This window comes from Simochromis diagramma, unplaced genomic scaffold (genome assembly GCF_900408965.1).
Source record: "Simochromis diagramma unplaced genomic scaffold, fSimDia1.1 OVJJ01000325.1, whole genome shotgun sequence".
In the NCBI taxonomy this organism is placed as follows: domain Eukaryota; kingdom Metazoa; phylum Chordata; class Actinopteri; order Cichliformes; family Cichlidae; genus Simochromis; species Simochromis diagramma.
This window is the reverse complement of record NW_024387291.1, coordinates 998,792-1,016,669: the sequence shown is the minus strand read 5'-3', so window position 1 is coordinate 1,016,669 and position 17,878 is coordinate 998,792. Positions and strand designations below refer to the sequence as shown.

The following is a 17,878-nucleotide window of genomic DNA, read 5'->3' as shown; positions in this document are numbered from 1 at the left end:
ACGTCGGGTTCGTGTTGGGCTCGTAGCCGAAAACTAGCTTTACTTTGTTGTCTGGGTCAACTTTGCTAGTGAGAGACAGAGAGAGGCATTGAAAGGCTGCTGCAACAGACCTTATTGTTTCGGAGGAAAACACGAACACAGTGTACAGTCGAGTGTTAATAGCTTACTTACAATTGGGCTCATCAGGCACTGTTTTTGACTGCAGTGGTTATTTTTATATTTACATGCTTCCATCTCCCATTTCTGGTCGGTGACAACTCGTACTTTTCCACTCTTTTTCTCCCTCCCTCGCTCACAGACACATAACAGGTATGGCACTCCATTCTCCCTGCAACACGGACTACACTGCCCATGAAGCTACATTCTTTAGGGCTATGAATGTAACACTCTGCCTATTGCCTTCATGTTAAATAATTTTTTGAATAATTTTTAAAAATATTTCATCACATTATGCGGGCCGCAAGTAGAGGTGACATGGCCCGCGAGATTGAGACACAGGCATTAGAGCCTCTTAATGCGTGTTTTGTTTGGGTTTCCACCGGCGTGGAATTACCAAAAATAGAGAGGGAACAGCCTAAAATATGAAACAGGAAAATACCACCATGTAATCCATTTATTTCAACAAAGTAACTTTATTGTGAACACCACCTTTTTAAATGATAACTGTAACGGAATACAGTTACTCATATTTTGTATTTTAAATACGTAAAGCTGGTACATGTATTCTGGTCAAAACCCAGGGATCCTAACATTTTTGTAGACAAAATAAGTTGGTGTGGTTTATTTTCTGAACATTAATTTTTAATTTATGAAAAATGTATTAGGTAAAAAAAATAATAAGTTGATATACTGCCAAATAAGCACAGAGTCAAAAACTGAGACACACTCAAATGAAACAGTTCTTCCAAGTTTGGTAAATAGCAGTCATTAGCCCATCATTAACACTGTCCTCCAATGATTGCTATCTGCATGCTGCTATATTGGAAACTGTTGACTGACATGTGCTAATGTGTTAATGTGTTGCATTTGTGTGCACACGTGCATGTTTGTGTTGTGCTGTGGACTGAAATAGAAAGCCTCTTTACCCCACTCAAAGTGACACTTGTCCCTACAGACAGCACACTTTGTTCCTCTTGTTAAGATAATGAATATTAATGTGTCACCTTGTTATGTCTCAGCCAAATTATGATGATGGCAAACAAAAGCAAAATGCAGAGCGTTTTCAAACACTCATTCTGACGCCCTAGAGCTAATTGATCTCCATACATAAGCTGATGTTAGAGTGATGCTCGCAGACAGAGACGGCGAGAAAATACACCACTCGAAAAAAAAATGAAGTGAACACTTGAACCGCTTTAGGTTTGATTTTTGATTTTTTTAATTTTGAATCCAGCGAGGCGATGGTTTTTATTTCCACTGACTCTGTTTATGTTACGTTCTGTCTCCATCTTCCAATCTATATCAGTAGATATTTTCAACTTGAATATTTCATTTATCAATATGTGATGTGTTCCCATAATTCTTTTGAGACTACATACGTATGTATATCTAAAGGGCCAAGGAGGACAAGATGTTTAGTGAAAATTAATGAAGAAATGTGGGTTGTAGGCAGTGTGGGCGAGATGAGTTATGTTAAACACTAATTAAAAAATGAAATGACAATCTATTCAACTTGGATATGGCAATAAAAGCAGACATCATACTCCTGTTAAAAATAATTTATAAGATCATTTGTAGGTACGATTATTAGCCAATCTTTGCAGTGACATTTTGGCATCTTATTTTAACCGCATGTTTTCCGTTAATGGATTCACCACCGAGCACTAAACTCTGTGGTTTGTTTAAGGGCTTTCTTATTGTGTTGTGTCTGATTCTGTTGTCTTTGAAGTTGTTAGACTGAACAAGCGTGCCTTGTTTGGAACTGTTGCCATTAAAAAGACTCTTCTATGTAAAACCAACTTTGCAGCACAGTTCAGATTTGCAAAGTTGCATCTGAACAAAACACAAGACAAATGAGATGAAAATGAGATGTTTGGTCATAATGCACAGCACCCAAAAACTGGGAACTCCTCTGGATTCCAAAGGATTCTAGAGCAGCGGTCCCCAAACTGTTTTGCGCCACGGACCAATTTGTTGTCAGACAGTATTTTCACAGACCTGCCTTTAAGGTGTCGTGGATAAATACAACAAAACTGTCCTCCTGAAATGCCCCAACAACATTGAGAGTAACATCCTCCTCTCTGCCCCTTAATACTCTCTGGTCGCTATGGTAATGCATAAATATTTATTTCAACATAAGACACCAGGGAAACCAGTTAATGCTAAAAACCCTGAAAACCATAAATTTCACACCCGAGCCTCAACTCTCGTGGCCCAGTACCAAACTACTCACAGACTGGTACCGGTTGGGGACCGCTGTTCTAGAGTCAAATATGAGGCCATTTGCCCGACAATTAAAGCTTAGCCCAATTTGTTTAATGCAACTTAACAATGCAAAATTGACAAATGCCGAAAAAGGAAAACGATCAGAGTACTGCAATTAACCAGCCATAGTCCAGACCTCAACGCAACTGAAATGCTGCAGCATATCCTTAGGAGAGCTGTGAATCAACACGTAGACCCAGACCTCAAAGAACTGAAGGAATGTTGGAGAAAAAAAAAGTGTGTGCACCAATTCTCCCACCATGATGAGGGAGACTGAAAGTCATATATAACATGATTAATCCAAGTTATCACTACTAAAGATGGTTCTACAAGCTAGGTGTGCTTAGTTCTTCACTGGTCCGCCCTCGGAGAACTTTATTTTTCCACCGGACTGTAGATGACAAAAAGAACAGAAAGCATTTTAATAACTGGATTATAGTAAACCAGTGGACTTCTGTCAGGTACGGAGCCCCGCAGGGGACATGGGAGAAAAAACAAAATTAGGGAGAAAAAAAAATTAAGACGGACTTTTGCGAGATCTCGCAAAACAAACTCGGGATCTCGCAAAACTAACTCGCGAAAGTTGAATTCCAACAATGGCGGCAGCTACTTAGTTGTAATATTACTCTTTCTGGGTCACAAAATACACTTTTAAGATATTTTGAGGCGTGAATGTAGTTGTGTAAACGTCAGATACCTGCTCGGTTTACAAGACATCACATATTTGCAAAAGTGCTCTGACGTTTTTGGAGATCTGACACCCACTAGCTCGAAGCTAACGGGAGGTCGAGACCTACTACAGCCGGGAGGAACACCGCTTTCCCGGCACATCGTGCCTCGACCTCCCGGTCGGCTTCGAGCTGGCGGCCACTAGCTCGAAGCTAACGGGAGGTTGAGACCTACTACAGCCGGGAGGAACACCGCTTTCCCGGCACATCGTGCCTCGACCTCCCGGTCGGCTTCGAGCTGGCGGCCTCCGAAGAGTGCGGCTAAAACTTTTGCGAGATCCCGAGTTTGTTTTGCGAGATCTCGCAAAAGTCCGTCTTAATTTTTTTTTTTCTCCCTAATTTTTTTTTTCTCCCTAATGTGTTTTTTTCTCGCATGTCCCCTGCGGGGCTCCGTAGTCAGGGCAATGCAGGCAAGCAGTACCCAGTTATAAAACGGCACTAAAATTCTGTCATCTTAAATATGCATTCTTTACATTACTGCCATCCTGTGGCCACGATTCGCTATTGTCTGTGGAAGCAGGCTAACTCTGCTTGACTACCTATCCAAATGCTATCTGTGCATAGATTTTGATAGGTGTGTCTGTTTCTCATTAACAACGGCTGTAGCTGTGAAGCCTTGACTGTAGCATGCGCACTGGAGATCAGCTGACAGAAACCTAATGGAAGAGAAGTATAGCTCCGCTTTCACTGTAGAAACAGATCTAGTACAAGCAAATAAACAAGCCTTGTGTAATTTATAATTTTGAATGATACGTTTTTTCTTGCTAAATAACTTTTTTTTGATTAAATGTACTGGTCTTAACCACCTTTTTTGCTAATATACTGCCATCATTTTGATACATACAGTTAACCATGTCACACTGCTCAAGCGTTTTAATAGCGCTGTGATTTTAAAAAAAAAATGTGATAAATATATTTAATTTACTTTTTTACATCAAGGTGTAGCCTTTTTCTCCTGAGCTCATGTAAAGCTATTTTCAGAGAAGGTGTTCCCCACAGGCCAGACACTTGAATCATAGTTATATAAAATATGATGCATTACAGTAGATTAAACAGAATGTAAAATAGTCCATTTAAAATGAACTCATCCAGCAGCAATATTCATCCATATAACACTGATAGTGAACATTTTTCTGCAATATAATTACTTTTACTTTTGATCCTTTATGTAGACTTTGGCCATAATACAGTTTTATGTATAGTGACGTGTTGTCATAATGTTTTATTACTGCTTTTGCTAAAGTATTAATCCTAAAAACAAATTCTTTAAGCACTCATAGCCATCAGCTAAAGATACTTCTGGCTTCTCCCTTGCCTGAAGGGGTCGCCACAGCAAGTGTTTCATTTGCCAGTGTATGCCATCTCTGAGACAACTCCAAAGTGAGTGTGTGTCTCTACCTGGAATTGAACCAACAAGCCTTGGTTTGCCCAGCAAATATGTTAATACCATACGACACCACATAGAGTGCAGTAACCTGCAGGAGGCTGTCGGCACGTATAAAAGACAGGAAAAACAGTATTTTCATTCTGGTCTTATTTGTCCTTTTAAACAGTGATGTCATCGACTCAAAACTTAAAACACTTCAAAGTCACTGCATGCCACTTTGCTAAACCCATAATGCCATTATTCAGCCACATATTCAGTAATGCGCATACATTCTTATATTTGTATATATATCTATTTATTCTTATAAATCTCACATTCCTATTCTTATATTTTGCTTTGTTCTTATGTTTCTTGTGTTTTGCACACCTCTGTTGCTTGTGAAGCTTGCACACAAGAATTTCACTCATATGTGCTGTACCAGTGTGCCAGCACATGTGATGTGACAATAAAAGTGATTGATTTGATCAATCAAAGTTTCAACAATTTAATAACAAAAATTGGGGAATTGTTTCATATTTTTAATATTTTATTGATATCCTGATTTTAGTGAACTAGCCGTGCTGAGTTACTTGGTAGAAAGTATACCAGCCTTGCTACTGTTCTCTGTTCATTTCACATTCGCTATGAGAGAGTGTGTGTCTGTTATTTCCTTTAACTGGTAGACATCTCCAGTATTTTTAGCTCAATCAGTAGTTGCATTACGTAGTTGAGGGTCAGATTTTTTTCCCATTAGTTACACAAGCCTGGCAACACTGGAGGACGGAAATAGCATGCAACAGTGGTTGTGGGCAGAAGAGGAAACCTGCCTACACACTTAACACCCATATCATATTACCATCATACTACACCAGAAGAAAGAGTGGATGGGAGGAGGAACAAAAAGGAAAGCACAGAAAATCCCACCGCATGGTCCCAGTCAGGAACTGTGTGTGCTTGTTTGTGTCTCCCTGTTTTACAAGCAGGCTTCTAACTGTAACTGTACACTGAGTATTTTCTTGTTGCTTCCATTCCCCATATCTGGCCATCGCTGCAGAACGATACATTAGTTGGCAGCTGTTAAAAACCAGTAGAACTTCACCTGTCTCTCTCCATCCAATCAGTCCTCCATACTGCTGAAGTTTATTGACCTCCACCCCTTTCCAGCTAAATGACTCACAGTAGACTGACAATTTTGCCACACTATAGATTCTGTGTGGACAAAGTTTTAGACCTGTCATATAAAGTGTGTTCAGTCTTAAGTGGTATCTTCTCACACAAGCAAGACTGATAACACCTCATTAAGCCAAACCGTAGTCTTGTCAGATGAAATGCAACTAACTTAGACTTCCATTAACAAACTTTGGATCCTCAATTAAGATGTCAAATAATGGAACAAGGATTTAATTGGCCAGAGATAGTGTTATTCACGATATAAACGCATACGCACAAACCCACACACGACATGCAAATATACGCACACAACAGAGGGTTCCTAATATTTTTGTAGGCGCTGGTTGCCACAGCAACAGGGCAGAGCTTATCTTAAGGAATCGTATGGCAGCTGTGCATTGGACAGAGGGTAGGGAAAAAAGTGGGAGGCACAGACAGAAAGACAAGTCAGATATTTCTGAAGGTGTAAAGTTCAAGTATAATTCTTTTAATCTTTTTATCGGTCTGTTAGTAGAAGAAAGTTGGCCTCACAAAGGTTACTCCTAATTTGGAAGAAAACAGTTTCTATTTTCTCAGCTCCCACTGAGCTAGAGATGAAAGGAGAAAGTTATGACACTTACAAATGCATGATAATTCAGCAATATAAATTACTTGGAGCAATATGATTTCGTACTCTCAGGGTTTACCATGTAACCTTCAATAATTCCAGCAACGTTCTATTACTTATCACGTATTTTTAATTTTTTTATTCTATACTTCATAATCATATAATGAGAATTTTGATTCTTTTTCCAGGGTGGAATGACTGTACAGCAAACATCGTTAATCACTTAAAAAAAGTACCAAAAATAATTGGTTAAATGTTCCTTAACAAGTTGCACCTTGATCAGATTGCATTCATAGCCATCAAGCTTCTAGCATACTCTTGGCTGGATGTTTGACCTCTCTTCTCGGCACAATAGGGTTGAGGTCCTGGCTTTGGGAAAGCCACTTTCTGAAGCTTAATGTTAGCCTGCTTTATCATTTCTACAACCAGGTTTATGTGTGACGGTCATCAACTAGCTCCTGGAACCCAGTTGTTAGTTATTTTCAAAGATGTAGCTGTTGATTTGACTTAAAGATGAAGAATTTAGAGGAAGTCCTTCTTCTTCATTATTCCACTCACTTTGTGAATTTATCACTAGTAAAACGCATGATTCTACCATCACCAAACAGCTCAATCTTTCTCTTGTCTGACCATAAAACCTTTCTTCTGAAGGCATTTGGCTTGTCTATATGGACAGCTGTTAATTTCAGTGGAACTTGAAGGTGTTGATTTTGGAGAAGGGGCTTCTTTCATAGTTGGCAACCTGTCAGTCCTGCCTAAACTGATGTAATAACCATAGTCACCAACAGAATCCATAGTTTTTAGTTGGGGATCTCCCATTTGTCCCACAGGGTGGTTGGCTCAGCTGTGATTCACTGATTCACAGTATGTGAATCATTCTATTTCAAAGCTTACTGAAGCAACGCAAAAAACAAACAAACACATGAACAAATAGTAGCCTCCTGAACTATTAACGTTCAAAACTGTACAGATCTACTCTTGTCATGAATACTTAAAAATTCAAACCTATAATCGACAGAAGGCACGAGCAGAATCAGTGCTGTGTGTTCGCATGAACAGCTCGTATATCACAACTTAGTCAGACATCTCACTGAAATATTATGTTTACGGCAACATAATACAATAACTGTTTGTCATCCAAGTTCCAATCTCATCATATATAAAGGTTTCACAGTAATAAGTACGTATCCCCCAGAGTCTACAAGATGAGGTGGTGAAGTCATCGAAACAGCATGCGCTGAATCCAGATAAGATTCCAAGTCTGACAAAAGTAGTGAATACAATGCTTTGTGAGACATTAGGTACCTGTTGTCATATCTGCAACGTGCTGTCAGCTTACACAGTGTTGTGTTTAATAGAATGAATCAGGATCTCTTTATTCTTTTATCAAGGCATCATGAATCCCCCATGTCATTCACTATATCACTGATTCAGTCTCTCTGGCCACAGGGCAGAATGTTAATGAGCAAGAAGAGCTTCATTGAATTAACTGATAAGTAAATATTGTGCCTTTATGTTTCTGTGTGGAAACGCTCACTCCTCTGACCTGACAGCTGAAGGAAAAGAGAAGCTGACATGAGATGCTGTGAAGCATTACCATGTGATATCCCATGACATTTACTGCTGTCCAGCACACACACTGATATACCATCACACACAAACACACTACGTTCTTCCTCTTTCCAGCCAGCTGTACTAGATCGAGGAACCCCAGATGGAAAATTCCAGGAAAGAAGAGACCTGCCATTGTCTGTGAATATTATGCAGTGAAAGAAGAGCACATGTGGAGAGTAAAAGGAGGAAGGGATGCGGAGAGTGAGTGAGTGAATGAAAAGGTGAGATGTAAAACTAGGAACAAAAGAGCCACAAACAAGCTTGTGAAAATGTTTCTACAGTTGTAGAATAAGTGGCTGTTCTGTATGTGCTCTATAAACACCTAGTGTTTACACACTTTCTGCTTTAAATCATTAGTTTTTTTTCCAGTCTATAGCTCCTTTGTCTTTTGTCCTGTTTTTCTCCCCTCACCACTTACTGTAGCATTGCATATGGCTACCCCTCCCTGAGCCTGGATTTGTTGGAGGTTTCTTGTTAAAAGACAGTTTTTCCTTCCCACTGTCACCAAGTGCATGCTAACAGGAGGTCTGATTGTTGGGGTTTCTCTGTATTATTGTAGGTTGACAGTTATTGTGTTTTGGCGCTACAGTTGACCCCGGGTGGTCGTAGGGGGGGGGGGGGGTTACCTTCCTCAGAGTGCCCGCGAATTCTGAAAAAACATACATTTTAGATGAGGTGAAAAAGAACCTATAAATGCCCATTTTTATAGTTGTAACTTTTTTAAAAACAAAAAATGTCTTAGGACTTTAAGAAGAACAAAATGAAAATCAATGACAACACTCAAGAAAACACTAAACATAGCTATGCGCAGCAAACTTTTATGATGTGCTCTTGGATTGGTTGCTTTCAAACCGTGACCTCTGAGTACAGGGATATTTCACCAGCCCAAGCTGTGCTTTCCTTTAAAAAAATTGCAGAGAATAGTTACGGTTCCTGTGAAATTGCTGGTTTACTGCAAGCAATTATTAGTTAGGTTCTAAAGTAAAAAAAACAACTGAGACTGAGAAATCTTGCGGGGGTGTACTTATATAAATAAAATTGAATTGAACTGAACTGTATCCCAAATGTGATGAGAGCAGCACAGTTTGCATCACATAAGCATTTTAAGCAACAGGATTTTCCTTTTTGAGCCTACTAAACAACTTGGCAGATATCAGACTTTTTTTAATAAAAAAAAAAATCAGGAGGTGATATGTCATAGAGGTAATATAATCTATAACAGATTTAAAAAAGAGAAAAAAACATCTGTTGTGCATTTTCTAATACCATCGAATGGTTTGAAGAGTTTATTTCACCACAGTACAGTTCTGAAATGTCTTAAAAAAAACTATTCTGAACTAAATTAGTTTAATTTAGTTCATTTAAAGCAATTACTTCTTACTTTTCTGAAATATTCTCAACTTTCTCGCTGCGAATGAAATTAAATATTAGTCATACTGTAGCATGGGGGCGGGATCCTGTGAAGTTGGTGGGAGTCTTCGTCTTTATTACTGGGGTTATCTTAATCTGCAGGAATGTAGACCTGTGTGGACGGGATTTCATGACAAATTAACTTTTACCAACCTGTCAGCACCTGTTTGGCTTTAGTGAGAAATGGCTAAGGAGAACTCCCACAGTTTTGCATGACTGTCTAGTTACAGCACTTAAAGTTACAGCAAGCTTTTTGCAACTCCGTTGTGTGCATTGTTCAGGGCTTACTAGTACACAGTGGAATATGTGAAGATAGACTAAAACAAACTTTTCTGACATTCAAAAATAAGATCTGTGCTATTTCTGGGGGTAAGCAGTTGTGAATATATTAATGACGAACATACTGTCCTTCACTCAGCGTCACGTAACTATATCGCCGCTCTGTTTCTCAGAAGTTGTTGAACTAATCCACTATTTTAGGCTTCACACCTCCAGAACCTCCAGAGATTCTTGTTTAGTGTCAGTTTTTCCATGAATCTAAATATCACGCCTCTGTTTTAAAGCACAATCGTTCTGTATTGAAGCTTTTTATGTGGAAAGTGATGTTTCTAGCATATGAAACAAAACCAACTTAAAGACACTAAGTTACAAAATGAAATAACCTCCACATAAACCCACCTCTTTCTCCTCTTTATTTCCCCTTTTCTCTCCATCCTTTTGTGCCAGTTTACTTCATTTGATAGTCGATTGGTTTCCATGGAAACCAGAGGTCGTTTGCCTCCTGCGTGTCTCTTTGGGAACAATAAAAACAAGCGAGGAAAGCAAGAGAGAGAGAAGGCAGAGAGACACTGAGGAATGGTAGACAGAGTGACGCCATGCAGTGAGGTATTAAGAATTCATTTATCCCCCGCTGCCGCACACTTTCAGCCTCTAAGCTCTTTCCAGCTCTGTCACGCTGATGCTTTTGGCACATCCAAATCTTCTCGGTAATGGTCTCCAGTGCCACTGCATTTTTATCTGGCCTTTTAAAAGAATCTTAGATTTGTTTCCTCCTGGCTGTATGATGTACTCTGTGAGGCTGGAAGAATGTAAAAGGTTTAAGGAGCTGAAGACAGTTGATTTAATCAGTCAGTCTCCGAAGGACTATTTTGCAAGTGTTTCAAAATGAACTGATCAAGGACGCCTGTAATTTATAGGTTTAAACGTTTCCATCCGTTTAACAGTAAACATGAAAGCACCTTCAAGTAGGGCCGGGCCATATGAGGAAAATTCTATTTCACTTTTGTTTGTTTTTTTTAGTTTTTGCGATATCACGATGCGCAATATATATTGCAATATGTTTAAATAACCTGTTTAACCATTAGTGTTATATTTAACCACACGGAGTATATTCAATATATCGTCCATCCCTGTTTTCGAGCCAGTCAGTTGACAAGCAGTGGGTAAGCATGTTAGTGTAATCACCTACTGTACAGTGCACATAATTGTGCTGTGTAATTGTACCTCCAGATCTTTTAATGGTGCTGTTTAGTGACCTGCATTGAATTACTGTAGGTGTTATAAGGAGCTTCTACTAGTGAGTGACAGCCGCTGGATGAATGCGAAGCAGACTGTGCTGAAAACAGCAGACGCTACTTTACAATTACTCCTGAAGAACAAAAAAAAAATGAAGGTTAAAAAATTCAGAAGGTGAAAGAGTTCTATGAAACTATTTCAGAGTTAATCTTCGAACACCCGGTCTGTAATAGAGCTTTGCGCTTTGAATTTCACCTCATTTTCCTTCCAGTGTTGATGTGAGGTGTGTGTGCATGTCTGCGTGAGAGAGTAAAAAAAGATGGAGCCTCCTCCAAGGCACCTACACTAATTGACTCATTTTTCAGAAGTGGCGAGAGATAGACAGACACTTGCACATTGCAGCTCATGTATAGGCGGAGTGAATTAGAAGGTAACTGGAAAGCTGGGCACTCCAGCAACATGCTAAAGAATGCATTTAGGAGTGAAAATGACCCCAGGATAATCCTAATAGTATTAGTCCAAAAGCTGTCATCATTACTTAGTGCGAGGAAAGAAGAAATGCTGACCTGCAATTTTGTCCAGCTATGCCTGGAAAGGCATTCGTGTTTTAGGGGGTGGATTCACAGACACTGCCTGGAGGTTCTCACATAGGCTCAGTGACACCTGAGGATGATATCTCTGTCCTCATTAGGAAGGGCTAGCTACACAAAAAGCTGAAGTGGTAAAAGTGTGTGTGTGTCTCTGTATGTGTGTGTGTGTGCGTGCGCTTGTAGAATGGTGATATAACTGGATTATTTGTTCCGTTACTGCATTTCCAATTGATTTTACTACACCTCATCAATTATATTGATCCAAATATCGATAGCATCAATACCAACGCTGATATTATTTTTGGATCGTGATAGGATTAATACTTTATTTCTGTATTAATCTGTCGTCTAACTTCATGATGCAGCTCACAGAGTTGTGTTAAATTCCAAATGTCAAAACACAGGAAAAGCTGAAAGGTGTGTTTTGCTGTGTTAACTCATCACAGGGATTTACTGGTCATTAAAATGTGTTCAGAATTTGAAAATTGATAATAATTCATCCCATAACTCATGACACACTGCTCTCCCCTACACACGCTGTCTACATGTTAAGCATATTGATGCTGTTATCATACTGATCATCATACAGCAAAAGTTACAAAGCTCTATACAGAAAAAGGAAAAAAGTAAATGGAATAAGAAAACACAGAGATATAATTATTAGTTCATGTTCAGAAGTAATCAGAATTCTAAAATCAATACTTAACAAGTCGTCTCTGTTTACCCTGCAATGACCTGGAATTTCACGGATGGATGGATTTACAGTTAAAAATGTGAAATCTATTGTTGAAAAAAATTGTAAAAGGATGAAGTTTGTTTTTTTAAATCCCTTTTACTTTTCACAATAATCTCATTATATTTGTTAGGCTTTTAAATTGTAAGAAGAGAAGGATTAAATTAGATTATCTTCAAAACAGTCAAAGAAAACATTTCAGTTAATACGGGAGTATGTGTTTGATTTATGAAATTTGAGAAAATGTTAAACGTCCACATACACTGTGAAGATCATCAAGTATTTTTTATGTATTTTCAAGCAACTGGTGCATAAAGAGTGATTGAATCACAAAAGACCTAACCTATTACTGTGCCATTCTAATTGGTAGACACAGTACAAAGTTTGTATCTAATACTTGCCATCATGTTGGAACGTATAATTTCAAATGTTTCTATTTTTTTCCATATTAACAATGTAAAAATGACACATGCACATGTAAGTGCCTATTTGTTACGCTGTTGTTGCTTTCAGCCCTGGCTATGCATATAATACTCAGAACGTTGCATACAGTTATTTAAATATCATTTTTTCTGTGTAACTCAGTTTTAAAAAGCTGTCATGCAGTTAATTGATCCATGCATTTGATGGTCTATGACAGATCTTTCCTCTTAACCATGTGTCACGTCTGCTTTGCAGCTGTTAGCCTGTTGGATGTCGATAATAAACATGCCACCCTGCGGTGAAAATTTCTCTTTACATGATCCCTGTCAGCTGACGCGTATTGACTTAATGTTTGATTTAATGTGAAACCTAATGCGCCCAAGTGTGTGTCTGTGTACATGAATCTGTGCTAAAGTGTGGGCGGGTGATTTGAGTGTTATGTGTTTGAACCTGTTGGTTATTTTGCACGTGCATATGTGTGCGGCTTTCCGCTCATATGTGTTTGGAGAAGTGGGTGTTTGTGTGTGGCTCTCTGTCTTTGTGTTTATGTGTATGCATGTGCTTTGCCCACTCAAAGCCTATCTTTATCCATCCTGCGATATCTAAAGTGGTCCATCTTCTTGTGGGAAGGTTCAGGCAGGGCCAAGACGAGCGTGTTGAGAAGTTAATGTTTTCAGGAGACTCTCTGTGTGTCTTGCTGAAGCTGCACCTGTCCTGCTGACTGTGTATGTCAAGCTGCTCGGGGAGTGTTTCAGCTTCCTGTTCTGTATAGCCTCCAGGAGGGATTGGACCTCCTGGGCTATTACAGCACATCGTCCTTCTCATACTTGTTAGCTGAGCATTGCATTCCCTCCACGAACACACGGTGAATGAATTTTGAATCACTTCCTCTTGCTCTTTCTTTGCCAATACTGTTTGATTTTTCCTCTTCAGTCTGCTCCATTTAACTTTTCTCAGAACAAGTGTTGTTCAGGTTTTGGTTCACTCAAAATATTCAGCATCGTCACACATTTTCTGACATTTGCTATGCAGGATTTTGATTACTCACGTCATAGAGGATTTTCCTATTAGAAACCACTGAAACAGTAGGGCTCCAGCATCTTGCTGGCAGACAGTAGATGGTGCCGTTCAGTTCTATGAAATGTCTCTGCAGCATCTGATGCATCTCATTTGTCTTTATGATTTAGATGGCTTTGGGGTGCATAAGTGAGTGTCAGCAGAGTGATGAAGTTAAATAAGAAAAGTGCATTTTTCATAGAGTGTGTCATAGATATCGCGCATTACACTTTCTAATACTACCGCAGTCTCCTGTGTCAGTGAGGATTAACTTTTATGGAGTGATCAAAGAAAAGCTAGGGCAGGTTTTTAAAATTGGATTTTCTTCTTCTTCTGTTATTGCCATAGTTTTCATAGCAGTTATAAAAAATAATGCTGACTCTGAGAACCCATCATAGAATATAGAAGCAATCTGCAGATATAAGAGTGTTGGTTTAAAAAAAAAGGAAACACTAAAAAAGCTATGGTAGGAACTGACTGCTGTTCTGTAGCAGAAGATGGACTGAATTATAAATTATACTGTATTTGCACATTTTGCTTCTTGCACGTCTTCGTCCTGTCTCGTCTACAATATCCTGACAATAACTTGAACCTGGTATTCAATACCTACTGCACTATCCATTTTGTATTGTTTCTGTCCTGTCTTTGTTTATTGTACAGTTATTGTACAGTTAACATTATAGTATTTCATAGTATTGTATAGTTAGTAATTAGTACCATTTTATCCCTTAATTTTACCGAAATTTAGCACATTATTTATTTGTAATTCCTAGTTTTAAATCTCTTGGAGATATGTTTTTTATATTCTTATAATTACACCAACGGGTGCTTGGGTGAAGCAGCATTTCAGTACGCTGCAAACTGTTGTATTGACAATAAAGCTCTTGTTCAGTTTAGACCATATACCTCCTTTCCAGTCAGAAGCTGAACATGCTATTAGCCATTTAAAGAACCATGAAATAATTGCTGGAAAATTCTATTTTTTAAAATGGAGTGTTTATTAAACCTTTTGGCATTTTAAAAAATGTTTGACTTTTCTGGGCAATTTGTTGGTTAAAGATTTATTCTGCAATTTATTTGTGTTTTTTTTAGGGGGGAAAAAATCACACTGATCATGTAAAAGTAAAAAAAAGTCATGTATGTACATGACACACTTGGCGTTAAGAGGTTAGTAGCTGGAGAGCTGAGTTAGCAGAAAGGGTTACTTTTGTTATTTGTTTCTATTCTCTCATCATTTTTTAAATGAGGTGTCTTCATAGAGTTTCTTTTGTTTAAAGTACGAACGACCCATTTTCCCTTCACTGGAACATAAAGTCTTGGCTTTCCCTTTGTGAGGAGTTCTCCTTAACCAGATGTGTGTCTACATGGTTCGAACGTGTGAGTATGATGGTGATCCTGTTGAACTGCGTTACCCTGGGAATGTACCAGCCCTGTGAGAACATCGACTGCTCCTCAGACCGATGCCAGATACTACAGGTACAACACAAACGTGCACGAAATCCACCCCTAGCTTGTAGCAACATCCCATATAGTCTCAAAGGAACTGCATGTATGCTCTTAACAGTGCCTTGTGTGTGTGTGTGCTGTTTTGTTTTTATGCAATCATTTCATATGAATTCTACTTCCTATGGACACATGAACATGTGATTCTGATAAAAATATGTTTGATCCCATAGACGTCTGTTAAGTAAAGCAATACAGACTCTTTTCTTTTGCTGCTTGGAGACGAGTTGTGTTTAGATGCATAGTCTCTCTCATGAGGTCCATTCTGAGCCAGGAAAATCCCTCTGATAACATAAATATTCCTTTTAAAGTGTTGTATGAGCTACAGGTGTTGAGGGACCTCTTTAAAGGGTCCTAAAAGTCAAAGGGACCAGTTAGACTGGTTTATGTTCTGTATATTTGATTTGAATCTCTACATGCACGGTCATATTGCAGAAAAGAAGATAGAAACACACACTGATACATCCAAACTCAGCTTTATCCCAACCTTACCTCATTTGTCCATCATGCTCTTCTTCCCCCCATGCTGGGCACTGTAACTGCTTGCACTGACTCACTGCTAGCTTGCGGTCTTTATGCTGCAGCGAGCATGACTCTGTCATGTATGGCACCTCTGCAGCTTCACTTATCATTTGGCAGGACACCGAATCCCTTCTCACTTATGTCAAAGGTGGCTCGAGTGGGTATAACATCTGTGCTAGAGCCTGCGCGCATATGCCTTCCGTCTGCCGGGGCAAAGAGCTTGCTGAATCACACGCAATGCACACGAGGCACTGCACACATCATATAGCATAGCAGCAAACGTAGACGCACACAGTAGATTGATTCAAGTGTCTGTGGGGGGGTGGGGGGGTTGTTGAGTTGGATCTAATAGAATTTCTCCTCCAAGTATCTATAGACCCTATTCAGTATGAGGATGGATTTAGTGGGCTACAGCCCCACAGTCAATACGCTGCTCTCAGAAAATCTACTGTTCAATAACATGATCTCCATGCTGGCTCAGCAGCGAAATCTATAAGCTCTAACAAATGTGGGCTGAGAGACCTTTGGAGGCTTAGGTGGCCACTAGCAGGCATTGTTGGATGATGGATGAGTGCAAGTCCATTGTTGTGCAAAAGTGTTGAGCTACCCCTCCTCTCTTTGGAATTTTTTGAAAACGCAGATTTTTCTATTTGTTTGGGCCTTTCATCCACACGTAAACGGCGTTATCGATCACTGAAAATGGAGATTTTTAAAAACTCCTGCCAGGGTGGAGATTTTCAAAAACTCCGTTTTTGCGTTTAAGTGTGGACGAGGAAAATGGGGATTTACTCACGCAGCATCAAAGTCGTCTTCACTCAGGATAGAGACAAAATACTGTTGCTGTTAATCTGACTATCTGCAGTTTTTACACACTTACATAAACACACGCAGTTACTGTCCCTCCATTTAGAAAGACAGAGGTGTGACATAGCAAACTTCTACACTGGGGGTTCGGGGAGGGGAATGAAAAAATAAAGTCAGATGTTTTAGAGAGTTGCAGAAATGGCACGAGACATAAGTGCTTTTCACCATTTGCTAAAGTCTCCCTTGGGTTAGCAAACGTTACCGAAGGTAGCACCTCATCCATCTTTCCAGCAAAGGTCAAGGTTGGAAAGTCTGACCACTCCTCCTCATTAGTAAGCTGGTCTGGCATACCTGCACTAAATAGGATGCATGTTTTCAGCAGCAAACAAGTCAGGAAACAAAGATCCACCTTAATGGTTCAGATTTGGATCACGTCGCTTGCAGTACGTCGCTCTGAAAATCAAATTACAGGCAACACCGAGCGTGTCAGTTTGTCTCTAATCCCCCAGTATGAACAGAAAGGAGCTCCAGCTAATCTAGGCTTTTTGCACACAACAGCATCGACGAGCTGAATTCTTGGATTTGTTTTAAGTGTGTTTTTCTTTTCTTTTTTTATTAGATGCTTGATAAAAGCTATGTAAGGTGTGAGGATTTCGACGTGAGGCTTACCTCTGATTACTGCGCAGAATAATTGTTTTCCATTATTTCACCTTTTAAGGAAACCTGTTGATTTGAGCTTGACGGCATTTGGATGATGTCATGGAAGAAGCGTCTTTGCTGCCATCAGTTTGCTTTTCACACACAACATCATCAAAAGTCTTTCTGTGTGCAGACAAACAGTCTGTCTCATTCATCAGGAAATCTGTTAAATTTGTGCTTGTACATTAGGCATATTACATTTAAAGGAAATATGTATAATGGATCTTTAGAGCTGTTGCTAAAGCAAACCAAAATACAACAAAATTCATTGATATTGAGTTTTACTGCCTGTTATGGTAAAAGTTATGGACCTGGAACCAATTAATGGAGGATTGTAGAAGTGATAAATCATTTAGCACAAAATGAATAGATGAGTTTATTCAGTTGTAGACATAAAGCCTAAAAGGGTCTACGGCCACTCAGAGGATCTAAGAACTTTGTTTATAATTTGTGTCAAAATAAATCTAGTTGGAACCTTAACTTCAATTTTTCTACATGTAGTGTTGATATACCGTATTTTCTACACTATAAGGCGCACTTAAGATCCTTAAATTTTCTCAAAAAACGACAGTGCGCCTTGTGTGTGAATTCTGGTTGTGCTTACTGACCTCGAACCGATTTTATGTGGCACACGGCGCTCAAACATCTGTCAAAAAATGTTTTAGTACGACTTTGGTGAGCAAGAAGCTGCACCGCTTGATGGATTGTGGGAGC

The 17,878-nt window shown here is 39.2% G+C and overlaps 1 protein-coding gene and 1 long non-coding RNA gene across 3 annotated transcripts in view; both read left to right on the top strand.

Moving 5' to 3' along the window:
• The window catches only part of LOC120716387 (voltage-dependent T-type calcium channel subunit alpha-1I-like), a 296,557-nt gene that overhangs the window by 89,274 nt on the left and 189,405 nt on the right, over positions 1–17,878 (top strand). For both annotated transcript variants that reach the window (XM_040003917.1, XM_040003916.1), the window contains exon 3: positions 15,001–15,112. In XM_040003917.1, coding sequence (XP_039859851.1) covers positions 15,001–15,112 — 112 coding nt within the window. The remainder of the gene's footprint in view (positions 1–15,000; positions 15,113–17,878) is intronic.
• Positions 2,206–4,043, top strand: LOC120716389. Its single transcript, XR_005691886.1, has 2 exons — positions 2,206–2,885; positions 3,553–4,043. It is a non-coding gene; the product is annotated as an uncharacterized LOC120716389 (long non-coding RNA).